This window comes from Bos indicus x Bos taurus, chromosome 15 (genome assembly GCF_003369695.1).
Source record: "Bos indicus x Bos taurus breed Angus x Brahman F1 hybrid chromosome 15, Bos_hybrid_MaternalHap_v2.0, whole genome shotgun sequence".
Taxonomy (NCBI): domain Eukaryota; kingdom Metazoa; phylum Chordata; class Mammalia; order Artiodactyla; family Bovidae; genus Bos; species Bos indicus x Bos taurus.
In genome coordinates, this window is record NC_040090.1 from 59,199,628 (window position 1) to 59,217,566 (window position 17,939).

Consider the following 17,939-nt stretch of genomic DNA (forward strand, 5'->3'; position numbering starts at 1 on the left):
GTGTGCTGCAACTAAGACCCAACACAGCCAGACAAGTAAATAAATATTAGATTTTAAAAAGGAATACAAATCCCAGTTGGATTCAAACCCATGACTGTAAGCTGTCACTCTGTTGGTCTGAGAGTGAGTCAATATCATTGTCTTGCCTGTGTTGTGTGTGAGGTTCTTTCAAATTTATTCAGCAAATTTTATTGAGTACCTATTCTGTACTAGATAATATACACTTGAATCCTGGCAGCTGGATCTTGATGACAAGGCTCAGATGGAGACTAAGTGGTTCAGCTTCCCAGGGATGACTATTCATTCAAACTTCCAGACTCATTCACACTTTTTGTCGGATATTTATTGTACACTTACTAAGATTAGACTAATCAAGTCTAAGAACATGAAAACTGTCTCATCTAAGCATACTGAGAATTTCATTTCTCCTCCCCACCTCTGTGCAAACTGAGAACTGCAGTTGTGCTCCACATACTTCCTTAAGGTGGAGCTGGCAAATCACCTTACCTGAACGGAGAAGAGTGCTATGGATCTAAGGTCAAAGCATGCAGACTGCAATGTATACTTGTGATTTGTCTTGGCACAGAAGAGAGGTACCCCAGTAATACACCGGTGGCTTCAGAACAAAGCCTTACAACTGTAGTTCCTGTGTATGGAGTTATGCAAAGTCTTCAAACTGGAGGTATGAATATATTTGCAAAATTGGGGAGGTGAGGGAAAGGGGCAACATTTATTCTTGGGTGCAGAAACTTCTAACCTCTGTGTTTAAACTGGGTATTAGGGTAGGAGTTGCTTCAAGGGGAGAGAAAATTTTGAGACATGGAATATTTTCAAAGGGCGGTGTTTAAGCCAGCTGATATGAAAAGACAACTTGAAATTCCAGGGCAAGGACAGAAATGAAGATGTAACCATAGGAAAACATTGAGAAAGCCTAAACATTTCTTAAGAGAGAAATCTGAATTTTAAAATACATCTTCTCAAGCTTGAGGGGTGCTAAAAAGGCTAGTAAGACAAGAAAGGGGGAACCTACTAACACCTTAGTAAAAAGGAAGCTAGAAAAAATCAAGTACTTTAAAATGGCCACAAAATAATGTGATTATCACAGTCAGTATTTATTAGGATGTTTTATGTCTGTTCTTTGTTCTTACGGGAAGAGAACAGGAAGCCTGTTAGATGACGCATAACCTGGAAACTCCCCCTGAGAATGAGCACACTTGCGTCCATCAGGTTCTTAGTTCCTCAATTTTTAGACTCCAAGGTGGGCTCCGTTCTCAGAATAGTGCTTCTCTTGAAGGTACAAGCCGATAAATAAAGGAAGCAGGGACACAGCCAGAGCAGCAGGAAGACCGAGTTTCCATTCTGGATGTAACATCTGAGGAAAAAAAGAATCAGGAGAACTTTTCAAGTGTTTCTGCATTTCTTTTCTGGTGCTGTGTATTTGGGCCGGTTTTTGCATTGTGTCTTTTAGGACCCTGATCATGACAATGAAAATAGCAAATCACAAGTCACTGTTGGTATTGCTGTTTATATTAGCTTCTTGGATCACTTTTGCAGTTATCCAAAACTCCACGAAGGTAGGAATTGCTTTCTTTTTGTGTTTCACAAAACTATATTTTTACGTGACACTTCACTTGTTCTAGAAAAGTCCAAACAAGCAGACCTATAGAGTCTAGAAGGGGAGTTTTCAACTTTTAAGAACCACTTGATAATTATCCTGCAATATGGGAGAGGATAATATTTGTGTGTGTGTGTGTGTGTGTGTGTGTGTGTGATCTACACTCACACTCTTCATCACTTATTGCAACTGTCTCCTCCCAATGTTTAGCTTGTCTTTACACATTCTCTAAGGAAATTCTGTGGAGGAGGAAATGGCAACCCACTTCAGTATTCTTGCCTGGAAAATTCCATGAAGAGAGGAGCCTAGTGGGCTACAGTCCACCAGGTTGCAAAGAGCTGGACACAACTGAGGCTACATGTACAAGGAACTTCTGAACAACAGAATATTTTCAGGTGTATATAGTAAAATTTATTTGTGTTTTTTCACTGTTAATGCTTTTTAAGTACTAATAAACCTTTCCCTACACCTGTGTCAAATTATTTATCTAAATATTCTACTTACAGTTTTAAAGGTTGCTTTATTTAGACACTGAACCCTGGATTTTTTTGGCTGATTCTTCTATTTCTGTATGGATAACCACTTTTTACAGCTTTTTCCATTTTGTAATCCTTTCTTTCCAAGCTGATATATCAGGTCATTTTTATTGTATATCAAAATTTTTAATAAGTACAGGTCCCTCTGTGGGTTCTTCATTCTATTCCATTGATCGATTTGCCTTCTGTGTATCAATAACGCATGGCTATAATTAAGAGCTTCATAATTAGTTTTGAAAACTTGGGGGTCAAGTTATCCTTGCTCAGCCTACTTTTGAAGGTCTTTAGCCAGTCTTGGCCTTCCCTCTTACATGTTTTGGAATCAGTCTGTCAAATTTAGTGAAAAATTCTACTTAAATTATATCACATTAGCCATATAGATCAAATTGAGAAAACTGACATGTTTATATTATTATTGTGCTGTTTATCAACATGTCATCTCTCTTCACTTACATAGGTCTTCTTCAAGATCTTTCACTAAATTTTATAACTTTTGCATTCAGGTCTTAGGCATCTTTTGTTAGATTGACACCTTGGTATGTCACAAAATTTTTGTTGTTGCTATTGTAATGACTGTTCTTTTAAACACATTTTCTAATTGCTTGCTGCTGGAATAAAGGAATCCTACTGATTTTGCATAAGGAACAGTAGGGTCTTACTTTCTAAGATCTCAAAAGACTTATTACTTCGTAGATCCCATATCATCTAGATCTCTCTGAGGCCAGAAAGTATGCTTCTTCTAAAGCTTGGTTTTTATTTTTGTATTAATTCTGTTCCTTCCCTTGGATGTCTTCCCTTTGCTGAACTTGATAATACCTCTCTCTCAGAATCACTTTTATTTTTTGACCAAGCTGTTAGTTCCACAACCAGGAATTTGGAACCTGTGCCCCCTGCAGTGGAAGTACAGAGTTTTAACCACTGGACAACCAGGGAAGTCCCTCTCATGAGTTACCTTCGATGAAACTTTTTGCTAATTCTTGGTTGTGTGCATTTTTACACCTGAAGTTCTGTGGTGGCCAGTCTGGAGTGCCATTATCTGTTTCCTCCAGCATGTTTGTGGCATAAATGCTCCCTGTTCATCTAAAGTGTTGCCAGACACACTGGATCCTACTGCTCTCCCCAACTTAAATATCCACAGTTTTTATTCTCATGAGAGTATAGAATTCCCCATTCCTAGCTGCCTGACCCAGCACAGGTGGGGAAATAGGAAGGTATCAGCCTGCGTGGTTTGTCCTCTTATGGGCCTCCCCTCAACCCCTCCTACTCCAGTTACCAACCTCCACGTTGGCAATGTCCCTGGAGTGACTTCCTTCTTTACTGAAGCCTCACCCATATGCATTGGCAGCCGTGGGTTCTTCCTTGATCTAATCTCATCTGCCTTTCAGTTTTCAGGAGATTGCTTGTAAGTTCTGGTCCATATAAGGTGTTTTTTCCTATTTCCCAGAATAGTTAGAAAATTGTTAAGTTTTTTTCTGCCATTTATATGATCTTATGGTGGGAAATCGAGGCTAGGAAAGAAAGGTAAAGTGTTAGTCACTCAGTCGTATCTGACTCTTTACGACCCTATGGACTGTAGCCCACCAGGGTCCTCTGTCCATGGGATTCTCCGGGCAAGAATACTGGCATGGGTTACTATGTCCTTCTCTAGGGGGTCTTCCCGACCCAGGTGTTGAACCCAGTCTCTGGCATTGCAGGCATATTCTTTACCATCTGAGCCACCAGGGAAGCCCAGTTGAGGGTATAATACGTGCTTATTCCTCCACCTTAAATCCGAATTTTCCTGTTGTTTTTCTACCAAAAGAGTTTGCGCAGAGAATATTATTTTACTCTACTGAAATATTTTCCAATGAAGTTGTAGCAATTTAAAAATGTCTGGTAATGTGCTGTGATAGTTAAAAAAATGTTACTATAATAATGTTCTTCAGATCCTCTAGGTACTTAGTCATTTTTTAATTTAGTTCCTATAGCATCTACTGAGAGAGATTTTTCTAATTTTTAATTATAATTGTGGCTTTTTCTATTTCTCCCTTTAGTTCTGACAGTTTTTGTTTCACATACAAATACATGTATAGGTAGGCATATACACATTTAAAGTTGTTATGTTTTCAGACAAATTGACCCTCTTATCACTAGGATGTCCATCTTTATGTCTGGTGATACTCTTTGCCTTGAAGTGTACTTTAACATTAATATCAGCTTTTTTATGCTTCAATGATATACTGTTTTTTTAATTCATTCACTTTCAACCTGCTGCTGCTGCTGCTGCTGGTAAATCGTTTCAGTCATGTTCGACTCTGTGCAACCCCATAGATGGCAGCCCACCAGGCTCCCCCGTCCCTGGGATTCTCCAGGCAAGAACACTGGAATGGGTTGCCATTTCCTTCTCCAATGCATGAAGTGAGAAGTGAAAGTGAAGTCACTCAGTCGTGTCTGACTTTTTAGCGACCCCATGGACTGACTGCAGCCCACCAGGCTCCTCTGTCTATGGGATTTTCCAGGCAAGAGTACTGGAATGGGGTGCCATTGCCTTCTCTGCACTTTCAACCGATAGGTTTCTTAATACTTAACCTACATTCCTCATAGACAGCAAGTAGTTGGGTCTTGCTGTTTTATGTCTGCATTAAAAAAAAAAAAAAAATTAACACTCCACTTATTAGAAATCATTCTAGTAAAACTTTTTTTCTAGAATGTATTACTAGTCACATAGCTGGAAATATAATAGCTTCACCATTTTATAAATGAATTATCTCAAATACTGAAACATTGATCACAAATTTACTAAACAAAAATTCTTCCAAAATTTGATAATACCATAAATTTTAATGCCAAACTATAATTTTTAACACCAAAATATTTTAAATATTTCAAAATACTAAAATACATACAAATGAATGCATTGACAACAAAACATGATTTTATGCATACATACTGTCTTTTAAAAATCTGCAAACTCTACTATTCCAAAGCAGTATGACTATCTCTGCCCTTTAATGAAGTGTTTAGTATACTTACTTTTAATGAAATGATTAACATGAGTGGATTTAGGTCCACCATTTTGCTATTTATTTTCTGTTTGGCCATTCTGATTTTTATTGCTCTGTTCCCCATTTCCTTCCTTCCTTTGGATTGATTTTTTTTTAGTATTTCCTTTTAGTTTCTCTGTTATTTTTATAACTCTAAGTTTTTTTTTTAATGGTTTCTCTAGAGATTACAATGCATATTCTTAAGTTTTAGAGTTAATATTGTGCTACTTCACATAATCTGTAATAAATTTTTAATAATTTATTCCCATTTACTCCCCAACTCATTTATTCTATAGTTGTTATAATATTACAAAATTGTAGTTTTTAAATAATTATATGCATTTTAAAGAAATTAGAGGATAAACACATAGTATTTTATGTTAACCCATGTATTTACCATTTCTGGGGCTTTTCATTCCTTCCTGAAGACCTATGTGTCACTTTTGGTACAATTTCACTTCAGGGTGAAGAAACTCAGTTGGCACTTTTTTATTACACAAATTCAGCATAGCTCCTTCTTTCACATTTCAATTCTCCTCTGGCATCTGCCAGTTTGTGGTCACTCTCCAGTGCTTTTAAAACAGATTTGCAGGGAGGAGGGGAGTGTCTAGAATTTATCATTGTTATCTACAGGAAAGTTAGTCCAATACAAGCTACTCTGCCTTTATTGGAAATTCAGAGGTATTACTGTGATTCACTGAGTTCTCAGAAATAATTATTAGTAAATGCAGTGAACATTGTTAAAGGTCTTATTATATGCTATAGACCTGTTTTCCTCGGAGAAGGCGATGGCACCCCACTCCAGTACTCTTGCCTGGAAAATCCCATGGATGGAGGAGCCTGGTAGGCTGCAGTCCATGGAGTTGCTAAGAGTCAGACATGACAGAGCGACTTCATTTTCACTTTTCACTTTCATGCATTGGAGAAGGAAATGGCAACCTACTCCAGTGTTCTTGCCTGGAGAATCACAGGGATGGGTGGGCTGCCGTCTCTGGGGTAGCACAGAGTCGGACACGACTGAAGCGACTTAGCAGCAGCAGTAGCAGCAGACCTGTTTTCCAGACATGTGGTGCCAATTTGCACCTAAACCAGCAGTGAAAGAGAATTCTAGCCTTGTTGCATACTTGCAATACTGGGCAGCTCATATGTATGTAGGCATGTGTGTGTGTGTATATATATATATATATATATACACACACACACACATTTATATATATATAATTTTTTCATTTATTTAGTGGGCTGTGCTGGGTCTTAGTTGCAGAATGTGAGATCTTTTAGTTGCAGAATGTGAACTCCTTAGTTATGGCATGTGGGATCTAGTTCCCGGACCAGGGATCGAACCCAGGCCCCTTGCATTGGGAGCATGGAATCTTAGCAAGTAGACCACCAGAGAAGTCCCTGGGTAGCTCATTTATAGAGATATTTGCCGGGGATTAAAATTTGACTCTGTTGTTGACTAGCTGTGCACGTTTGGCTAACTTTCTTAACTTTGAGGTGAACCAGTTTCATCATCTGAAAATTGCGTCATAAAAATAAATACCTTATATATTATTGTGAGGATTAATGAGCTAACATATGAAAAGCATTTAGAATGGTACCTAGCATATCCTGGTTGCTAAAACCATCTCTGTAATTTGACAAATAAAAAATGTTTTTATTTTTAAAAAATCAGAACATGTCAAATAATAAAAAGTAAAAATGTTAACCACAGTAACCCAGTCCAACACAAGATACTCTGCCTTTATTGGAAATTCAGAGCTATTACTGGGAAGATTTATACCAAAAGTGTCCTTTACAGAATTATAAGTAACAGAGAAAAGCTGAATACAATAAATATCTAAAAATATAGGAATAGGTAAAATATTAAACTATATCCATAGGCTGGAATATTATTTGGACATAAGGTGGAAAGTTTTTAATGACACTATTTTTAATCAAAATTAATTGGTAAATATTCAGTGTGTTCACAATCCCGTGAAATGGTTACACAGGATAAGAGAAAAACCACCAAAATTGTTAAGAGTGGTTGCTGTAATCATGACTGATTTTTATTTTCTATAGAGTTATGGCATTCTCTCACTTTTAATAATGTCAGTGTTATTTTATGATTAGAAAATAAATATAGAAAGTAGCCCATGTCTCTTATGTCCTGTTAGCTAAAACAGTAATCTGAGAATTACTAGTAAATACCACAGACTGTTTAATCAAACTGTAAAAATTGAAATAGAAAAAATAGATAATTGTATATTACATAAAATCTCCATGCTTCTTGAAAATTTTCTTAAAGATTTATTTAAATGACTGAACTCTAATTTTAAGATAAAAATAATAGAACAATAAACATCTGTTCTCTGCTATGCAGTTAAAAAGCATTTTCTCATTTGGTCTTCACAATTGCCCAATGAAAGTATATTTTATGATCACCACTTTAAGAAAGAAGATCCTAGGGTTCTTTGCAGTAGAGTGGCTCACCCAAAATAGATTAGCCAGTGATGGGAATTCCCTGGCAGTCCAGTGGTTAAGACTTGGTGCTTTCACTGCCAAAAGCCCAGGAGTCCAATCCCAGGTTGGGGAACAATCTCCCAAGCTGCATGGTATAACAAAACAACGAAGTAGATTAGCCAGTGAAAAGCGAAGTTCCACCACCGGTTTAAGGAAAATAATTTTTCCTATAAAACATGGATGATAATGTAATCTCAATATCATTTTATTTTTAATTTTTCTACCACTCATCATTTGATAAAAGAGACGTTGACTAACCTACCCTAATTATCACATTAAATAGGCACACTTTTCTGAGTTCTCTATTGTATTCCTTGTCATTTCAGTTATGGACTGCACTCAAGTTGCCCTTTTCCCTCCATCACTGGAATTTCGTCATGAAAACACAACCTGAACCACCACCGAATCCAATAGTTTCACCAACAGAGACTGCCCTGAGGATAAAGAGGATCATGGAGAAGCTAGACCAGCTGGTCCCACCCAGACCCTTCACCGCCGTGAGCTCCACCACCAGCGCCACACACAGCAGAGCCGCCGTCCTCAGCCCTCGGGACACGTACTGCAGGGGGGACCGGCTGGACGTCCTGCTGGAGATGAGGGACCACCTGGGACGCAGGAAGGAATATGGCGGGGATTTCCTCAGGGCCAGGATGTCCTCCCCAGCCCTGAAGGCGGGTGCTTCAGGAAAGGTGACAGACTTCAACAACGGCACCTACCTTGTGAGCTTCACGCTGTTCTGGGAGGGCCAGGTGTCCCTGTCTGTCCTGCTCATCCACCCCAGTGAAGGGGTGTCGGCTCTCTGGAGGGCCAGGAACCAAGGCTACGACAGGGTGATCTTCACAGGCCAGTTTAACAGAGGCACCTCCCAAGTCAATACTGACTGTGCCCTGGCTTTAAATTCAAGTGCTGAACTGTGTGAATACCTGGATACCCGAGACCAAGAAGCCTTCTACTGCGTGAAGCCTCCGAACGTTCCCTGTGCCGCACTCACCCACATGCATTCCAAAAACAAGGATGTATCTTATCTTAGCAAACAAGAAAGAAGCCTCTTTGAGAGGTAAATAATTATTTCTGGAGACTATCTGGGTATATACAGTAATGATTTGGTCTATCTGTTGATCCAAAGGAAATAGCTATTAATTAATTGTGTATTAATATATCAACTTTGGGACTCTATGAAGAGCCATTTTAGAAAAGATATACGAATTCATCTGGGGACAGTGCCCACTCTCTAGTCATCCCTAAATATTTTGAATATCTAACCCTTACCATTGAAACAAACAAAAAAAATATGACTAGAATAAAAATTAAAAGAGAAGGAGAAATACACATGTGTGAATATGCCTAGGTGCTAATATATTCTTTCTGAATCTCAAAAAATTACCTTGTACACCTTCTGGGGATCTGTACTCCCTGAATTAATAGGCCAAGAAATGGAAATTTAATAAATAGTCTGGAACTGTGGCCAAAGTAGTCAGTTATTATCATAAGAAATAACTGGAACAATGGGTAATGTGACTTCTTATGTTTCCTGATCTTGGAGCCACTTGCCAATTAATTTTTATATTTGTCTCTTTAAGGTCAAATGTGGGTGTAGAGATGATGGCAAAGTTCAATACCATTACTGTCTCCAAATGTCACTGTAAGTCCTCCCTTTGTGTGACTGATGGCTGGGGCTTCCCAGGTGGCTCAGCAGTAAAGAATCCACCTGCCAATGCAGGAGACATGGGTTCAATCCCTGGGTCAGGAGATCCCCTGGAGTAGGAAATGGCAACCCACTCCAGTATTCTTGCCCAGAGAATTCCATGAACAGAGGAATCTGGTGGGCTACAGTCCACGGGGTTGCAAAGAGACGGACACACCTGTGCGACTGAGCACACACACACGTAGCACTCATCCCATTTAAAGGCTTTTTCCTTCCTCAGAACTTGTTCACTACTACCAATCATATGTTACTCTGCTCAGCAGGCTTGTCTGTGGTGGGCCAAGACACCAATTACCTAAGTGAATAAATGACTGGAATCCTAAACCTGATTTATAACCCTTATCATCAATCTCATCATTATGTATCAGGCAGCGGATTACTTGCCCATCAGACGCAACAACATTCAAATGTCAAAACTCTCTCCCAGGTTGCACCTAGGTCTTACCTCCCCCAACCACCACCATTAGCACTTCCCTCATCACTACAGCACAATAATCACCATCTAGAGGTTTCTAACCCACGATCTACAATTCAGTTCATTCCAATTTCCCCCTCTTTGTCTTTGCCACCTTTCAAACCATTTGAACATATAAAATAGCACTTCCACACTTTTATTAATTTCTCTTCAATTTCTTTGGCTCAAAGTGTTAGTTGCTCAGTTGAGTCCGACTTTTTGCAACCCCATGGGCTATAGCCCACCAGGTTCCTCTGTCCTTAGAATTCCCCAGGCAAGAATGCTAGAGTGGGTTGCTATTTCCTGCTCTAGGAGATCTTCCTGACCCAGGGATCAAACTTGGGTCTCCTGTACTTCAGGCGGATTCTTTTACGATCTAGCCACTAGGGAACATATTAGGAAATCCCTATAGAAAATGATTTAATGTAGGAACTTTTGTGTCCCTTTAAGTTCAGTATCAACAGCTTGCTAATGGCTACTAAACTCATTGATGCTGAAGTGTGTTTATGTATCTACAGATGGAAATGGCATTTTTCACCCAGGATACACAAAGATACTTATGGTAATTATTAAAATATTAAACCACTTCCTTTGGGTGGTGAATAATCACAGCCCCAAGACTGCCAAGGATAAACACCTCAGTCCATCATATTCCCAGATCCTTCAGAAACCTGTGACTAATGGTCAATACCCAGCCTATCCCGGATTCCCATGAGTCTGCTCCAGCCTACAGCTATATCCATGTGGACTGGCCAGGACTCAAACCAAATTAATTGTTATTTTTTTTATATCTCCTTGCACTTAAAGATTAACAGTTTGATGGTGGCATTTAAGACACTGTGACAGTGTGTGATAAACTCTGAGGTAAATTTGGCTAAATGACAAGATAATTGAGTTTTCACTACCAAGTAAGAATTGATGTCTTTTCTTTCATAAGAAGGCAAACAAATACTTAAATTTTACCCAGAAGGCCTTTTTCTCTGGGAGAAAACATGTTATCTATAATGAACATTAATGAGTATCACTTATAAAATTCTTATCAGAGAAAATTTTTTTCTGAAAACTATTCCATTAAGAGAATGATGCTTCAATAAGGTTTTTCCTCCACCTTCACACTCTATTAAAAGGATACCTAAAAAAGAAAGTTGGCTCTTATTAAATACTCATGGATAAAGTGATGCTTTAAAAGACCCTATCTTGTTGATTCTTTAGCAGAAAAGACAGTTCCAGTGAAAAGGCAATGCAAGTTTGGCATGGCATCCACAATTCCCAGTGGACATGTCTGGAAAGACACGTGGAATCCTGTCTCCTGTAGTTTGGCTGCAATCGAAATGAAAGAATGCCTGAGAGGAAAATTTATATATCTACTGGGAGATTCCACGATCCGCCAGTGGATGGAATACTTCAAAAGCAGTATCAACAGTATGTCTCTGTCTGAGCTTTTACTCACATCCCTTTCAGAAACTTCTTTTTCATTTCAAGGGGAGAAAGGAATATGGGGAATGCCTCTTTCATATTTCTTAATCACAGCACACCAACACTTTTCACAAGGTATTATCTTCTCTTTAAAAGAATACATTTATTGACTAGAAGGGAGCCAGGATAGAAAAACGTTTACTCCGTTCCTATTTCTTCAGAATTCACACTTCAGTATTTACCCAGGATACTCAGAAAATAACGCACAAAGCTGACAATAAGAAGATAGTTTACTACCTACCTTCTACAGAAGGCATGATGCTTATGGGTGTGGCTTCTACATCCAAATGTCCTGGGATCTAAATAGGGCCTCTACTGTCCTATCTGATAGCCTTGGGCAGGTCACATCACTAGGAGTTTGTCCTTAGTTTCCTCATCTGTAAAATGGAGATGAAAACAGTGCCCATCTGGTAAAAATGAAGTACTATACACAACGTATTTAGAATACTGCTGGCTACATAGTTAGCTCTCTTTGGTGTGAGCCATCATCAAGATTACTGTTTCGTAGAAGGACAGATGCTACAGTTGAGGTAATAGCTTCATATCAGGTAGGCATAATGGTTAAACGCAGGGGCTTTGGAGCTTAACAAACCTAGATTATGACCTTGGGCATACAGCTTATTTTCCACATCAGTGAACTAAAAATAACAACAGCATCTGGTGATGGTTATGAAGATTAAATGAAGTAATGGTTATAAAATATTTAACACGTAGTGAGACACATAGCAAGGCACTTACTAAGTGCCCAGAAAACAACAGCTATTGCCTTATTATCATTGGTTCATATTAGAATTGGGGCTAGAACCCATTTGCTAGAAGCCTAGTCCAGTTGCTCCTTTAACTAAGCAAAGAATGCATCAAAAATAACTCAGAATCCACTAGTAGATCTTAGCACTGTTATCTGGAAAACTGCCACTGCCAGCCCTCTGTATTCTGGGCCCTAGCTCTTAGCACTGGGGACAGTGCAGCTTTAGTGTGGCTCCCCACTGGCCTTCCTAACATGAGGCCGCTCTTGTGATCTCCAACTTGGAGAGTAAGCTGATTCACCCAGTAAAAAGGGAACATCAGTAGGACCTTGAACCCCCTGCAACACGAGAGTTTTTTCTTTTTTCTTTTTATTGGAGAATACTAGTTTTACAATATTGTGTTACTTTCTGCTGTGCAGCAAAGTGAATCAGCTATGTATGTATCCCATCTTTTTTGGATTTCCTTCCCACTTAGTCCACCACACAGCACTGCGTTTGTAGGAACTATAAGATAGTTCCCTGTGCTATACAGTAGGTTCTCATTAGTTATCTGTTTTATACATCTCAGTGTATATATGTCAATTCCAGTCTCAAAGGAAAGAGGTTTAAGTTGTGACCCCTGGTAAATGACTACTCTCCTCCAGATCTCAGTTTCCTCATCTATAAAATTTAGGATCTAGCGACAACTTCTAGCACCACATTCTGCAATGGTGGGGTCAGGGTGGGCTCTTAGTTTTTGACAGTATTCAATTATTGACTTACCTACTTTCTTGACTGACCGTTGAAGCTGTAATAACAAAACATCTGTTACATGTATTGTCAAAAGTTAAATTGTGTGGTCATTGTGTGCTTTAGAAAATGAAATTGAAATATGCTAGAAACAGAATGAAGAAAAACCCAACCCTCCAGCATCACCATTTTCAAACCTCACTGGGTTAAGACTTTAAGTGTAGCCCTTTACTTCTAAGTTGGTACATGTCACATAGCATTAATAATCATTTCCCACACATTTTCCTCAGATGTTCTAGCTACGAAGAAACTGGCCTTAATAGTCTAATTAATATAGTGAAAAATAAAGTGACTTCATTTTCTTCCATTCATATTATACTTTTAAAAAGGTTTAAGACTGGGTAGATTATTTCATAAGAATTAGGAGAAACTTCAAGTTTAAGGTACAAAGTCTGTTACTCACTAGTTTTGTAATCTTGGCAGGTCATTTCATCTCTTGGTTTTCTTTTCCAGAAGATGGCAATTATATACATAGACTTTCTCTGGTAGCTCAGTTGGGAAAGAATCTGCCTGCAATGCAGGAGACCCAGGTTTGATCCCTGGATGGGGAATATCCCCTGGCAAAGGAAATGGCAACCCATTCTTGCCTGGAAAATCCCATGGACAGAGCAGTCTGGCAGGCTACAGTTCATGGGGTAGCCAAGAGTCGGACAGGACTTGCCAACTAAATCACCACCACCATGCATATATATGGTGCTTTGAAGTAAATAAATATATCGGTCCTAATAAATGTTTTGTAAACTGTTAAGTCCTTCATGAATGAATAGCAATAATATTACTATAGATGATGTATTCAGTACCACTTCGTGCATATGTAAAAGAAACACAGAAGTATAGAATACAATTCCAGTCTTACGTGAACTTACAAAGGACTTGGGGAAGTAGATTTACTTGTATTTTGAAATTTATAGACATCAGCTGGCACCTTTCTCTATCTTCAAAGGAGCTTAGTCTATAGCTAACAAAGTGTCAAAACTAATACCCATGAAAGTGACTCCATCAACCTCCAGTGAAGTGACGTCGATGCTCGCTATCGGCAGTCCATTTGGTTCTACATGGCTCTACAGAGGGACAGATATACTTTACTTGCATAACACTTTTTGTCGCTCAATAATTTTCAAACTGGTCTCTCATTTAAACCTATAATAAATTAGTCAGGATTAACATTCAATTATAAACATCAAAAATTTTCTCCTATTTTTATGAACTTTGTAACTTTATTCTCCTTTCATTTTGGGATTTCCTGTTTGTCATCAGCCCTGAAGTCAGTGGATCTGCACGAATCTGGAAAACTTCAAAAGCAACTTGCTGTGGACTTGAACGAGAATATCAATATCCAGTGGCAAAGACATAGTTACCCCTTGATTGGATCATTGACCTACTCAGTCAAAGAGATTGAATACATCGCCCAGGTTATTGACAGAATTGGAGGAGAAAAAAATACTATCATTGTTATTTCTCTGGGCCAACACTTCAGACCCTTTCCCATTGACGTTTTTATCCGAAGGGCCCTCAACATCCATGATGCAGTTCAACGCCTTCTTCTGAGAAGCCCAGAGACTGTGGTTATCATCAAGGCAGAAAACATCAGGGAGATGAATGTGGATGTGGAGAGATTTAGTGACTTTCATGGTTATATCCAGTATCTTGCCTTGAAGGATATTTTCCAGGATCTCAATGTGGGCATTATTGATGCTTGGGATATAACAATTGCATATGGTACAAATAACGTCCACCCACCCCAGTCTGTAGTCAGAAATCAGATTAATATATTGTTAAACTTTATTTGCTAGATAACACATATCTCTGAAATTTATTCAGTTAATTAAAAACATCTATTAAGTGTTTGCTATCATGCCAGATGCTGTTGGCTCTGAACTCTCAATTAGCAAGAGAAAATCTGCACTATGGCTGATTTATTAACCGGCAATTCAGCCAAATCTGTTATTTCTAATTTGAGCTCCTACTTACAAATAAACACAAAAACACTTATGAAAAGGAGCTACCCTTCTTGATTAGAGTCAGGCCACTTTTCACAAACAGGAAGTCTTTACACCTAATGGTTAAAAGCTCTCTCTGATTAATGGAAATTCACAGCAACAAAGTCATTATAAGATAAATATTTGGAGAAAGCAGTCTCATTTCCTTATCCCTCATAGCTCAGTTGGTAAAGAATCTGTCTGCAGTGCAGGAGACCCAGGTACAATTCCTGAGTCAGGAAGATTCCCCTGGAGAAGGAAATGGCAACCCACTCCAGTATTCTTGCCTGGAAAATCCCATGGACAGAGAAGCCTGGCAGGTTACAGTCCATGGGGTCACAAGAGTTGAACACGACTTGGCAACTAAACCACCACCATCACCAAAACAAGTTCAAGATGGTTTCTGGGACTTCCTTGGCAGTCCAGTGGTTAAGGCTCTGCATTTCCAATGAAGGGGACATGGGTTCAGTTCCTGGTTGGGGAACTAAGATCCCACAAGCTGTGAGGCATGGCAAAAAAAAAAAAAAAAGAATGACTTCCAAGTAGAAGGGTGATTTCTTTGGTGGCTTAGTAGTAAAGAATACACCTGCCAATGCAGGAGACACTGGAGACACGGTTCAAGCCCTGGGTCAGGAAGATCCCCTGGAGAAGGAGATGACAACTTCTCCAATATTCTTGCCTGGGAAATCCCATAGAAAGAGAAGTCTGGCAGGCTACAGTCTATGGTGTCAAAAAGGAGTCGGACAGAACTTAGTGACTAAATAACAATGAGCAGAAGAGCAGTCTTATGAGGCCATGTTCCAGAGGAACAGAGGAACTGCACATTTTGAAGTAAAGTCTCTGACTTTTCTCTCCCTAGAAGGACTCCCCTGCTAGGAATTAATCTATCCTATAGAATCTATCCTTCAGAAATATAGGATAAAACAGTCAAAGGCACAGTGCTCTAGGATTCAGGGAACTGGGCTTCAGTCCTTTCGTTGACATTACGTTTATAACTTTGGGTAAGTCACTTCAGCTCTCTGGGCTCAGTTTCTCAAATGAAGGGGTTACTGTGAGATTTGTGATTTTCAAACCTTGCTCTGTACTTAGTTGCTTAGAGTTGCTTAGTTGCTCTGTACTTAGAGCTCTGGGTTCCATAGGTGGTCTTCAGGTGCTAGCTGGAAGGACAGGTGTTAGGAGAAGTGCTTGGTGAGCAGGGTACCAGTTTTTCCAAGCCACTTCAGTTGGAGCATCAGCCATTTTTATCAAGCTCTGTATTGGGCTTCTGGGTGGCCTTTGATTTGAAAAAAGTTTCACTGCTTAAAATATGTTAGGAAACCATTACGGAGAGAATCAACACTGACTTCTCTAATCTATACATATAGGTTACTATTTCAATCACTCTCGCTTGCATTTTAATAGGCCTTCCCAAAATTTGACCCAAAAAGAATGATATTGAATTCAGCTGAATAGAACTCAGAGAATTTCAGTTGAATATGGCAATAAAATTATTACAAAGCAACTTGGTATTATATTCTTTCTTAATTTTTCCCTCTTAACCATGCCCCAGCCATCACTAGGCCCCTGACCTACTCTTGCTGCATCTAGGAAAAGACAATTATAATAGGAACATCTTAAATCCATTTATTCAGTTTCCTCCAGGAAAGGGATAATAATTTTTTTACTTGTTTGTCCATGAGCCACAATTCACAGTTCAATGCACAGTAAACAGATGGTCAGAAATATTAAGTCTCTTATCATGTGCCAGGAACTATTCCAATCTTTAGGGATACACTAGCCAAAAGGCATGTGAATTCTCTGATATCAAAGAATCCTTATTGTAATAAAGGAAAAGATAAACAAAAAAAAGATATAAAAAAATCCATAATACCATAGTAGTATGAACAAAGTATATGGTATACTACAAAGTAGTATAACAAAATATATAACAGGGCAATATGACAGAGAGTGACAGCATGCTGGTGATGGAGATGACTAGTTAGAGCAGTTAGAAGAGGGAAGTCAGAGGAGAAGGCATTTCAAAATACTGGAAAGGTGGCATCCATGAGACAAAGTGGAAACAGTGATCTTTAAGAAAGAATGGCTAGTACCAAACCCTTGAAACATGATAGAGCTTGGCTTATTAGAAGACCATTATGACTGGAGTATTGTCAGTGGAGGGAAAAGAAGTTAGAGAGGAAGGCACAGGCCAGGTCACATGTGGCCTCTGTAGCCTATGGCAAGGGGTTCGAATTCTATCCTAATTACAATGGGCTTCCCGGGTGGTCCTAGTGGTAAAGAATCCACCTGCCCATGCAGGAGATTCAAGAGATGCAGGTTCAATCCCTGGGTTGGGTTAGGAAGATCCCATAGAGTAGGAAATGGCACCCCACTTGAGTATTTGTGCCTGAAAAATTGCATGGGCAGAGGAGCATGGTAGGCTACAGTCCATGGGGCCACAAAGAGTCAGACGTGACTGAGCAAGCCTAATTATAATGGGAAGGCAGTTGATGGGAGGAGAAAAGGAAGGAAGGAAAATAAGAGAGAGGGTGGGAAAGAGAAAAGGAAGAAAAGAAGGAAGAAAGGAACAAACAGAAGGAAAGGGAGGGAAGGAGGGGGAAAGCAAGACATACGGGGAGAGAGGGAAGAAGGAAAGAAAGGAAGGAGGGGAGGGAGTGAGGGACTGGTAATGCAACTCAGGCATCGCCACAGACTGCTATAGTTGCCAAGGTCAGAATGAACAAGAGTTGTGAAACTATGGAACTTTGGAACAGCATCTGTTTTCTTCTATTAATAAAGTGACTTTCCATTACCACCCTCCAACTGGGTAAGGCTGGATAAGGGTCACTGAAGGTCTTGCTAAAAGGGCAGATTTTTTTAAAAAAAGAACACAGAGGACTATCATTTTAGAAGGACAAAAATAAGAAGGTGACCCACAGATTTTTTTTTTTTTTTTTTTAGAAAATAAAAAAGGAGAAATATACGTTGTAATGTGTGAACCCTAAGAAGAAGTGTAAGCTCAGGATAAAGCGTTTGGAATGACATCTCTCAGAAGTTGGCACTTTCTGGGGAAATCCATGAAGGGTGAGCAGTTCTTCCAAAAATGAATCATTATAAACACAGAAGTAACTA

At 39.1% G+C, this 17,939-nt stretch overlaps 1 protein-coding gene across 1 annotated transcript; it reads left to right on the top strand.

The window, feature by feature from the left end:
• The first annotated feature begins 270 nt into the window (after positions 1-270).
• Positions 271-16,329, top strand: LOC113905827 (NXPE family member 4-like). Its single transcript, XM_027563676.1, has 6 exons — positions 271-682; positions 1,469-1,574; positions 8,006-8,736; positions 9,260-9,321; positions 11,051-11,260; positions 14,107-16,329. The coding sequence occupies exons 2-6, from the start codon at positions 1,479-1,481 to the stop codon at positions 14,640-14,642; spliced, it is 1,635 nt and encodes a 544-aa protein (XP_027419477.1). The 5' UTR covers positions 271-682; positions 1,469-1,478; the 3' UTR covers positions 14,643-16,329.
• The last annotated feature ends 1,610 nt before the right edge of the window (positions 16,330-17,939 follow it).

Coding starts and splice junctions, on each gene's coding strand:
- LOC113905827 (XM_027563676.1), top strand. CDS start 1,479: ATGACAATGAAAATAGCAAATCACAAGTCACTGTTGGTATTGCTGTTT. Junction 8,737..9,259: donor GAAAGAAGCCTCTTTGAGAG/GTAAATAATTAT, acceptor TGTCTCTTTAAG/GTCAAATGTGGGTGTAGAGA. Junction 9,322..11,050: donor TACTGTCTCCAAATGTCACT/GTAAGTCCTCCC, acceptor TTGATTCTTTAG/CAGAAAAGACAGTTCCAGTG.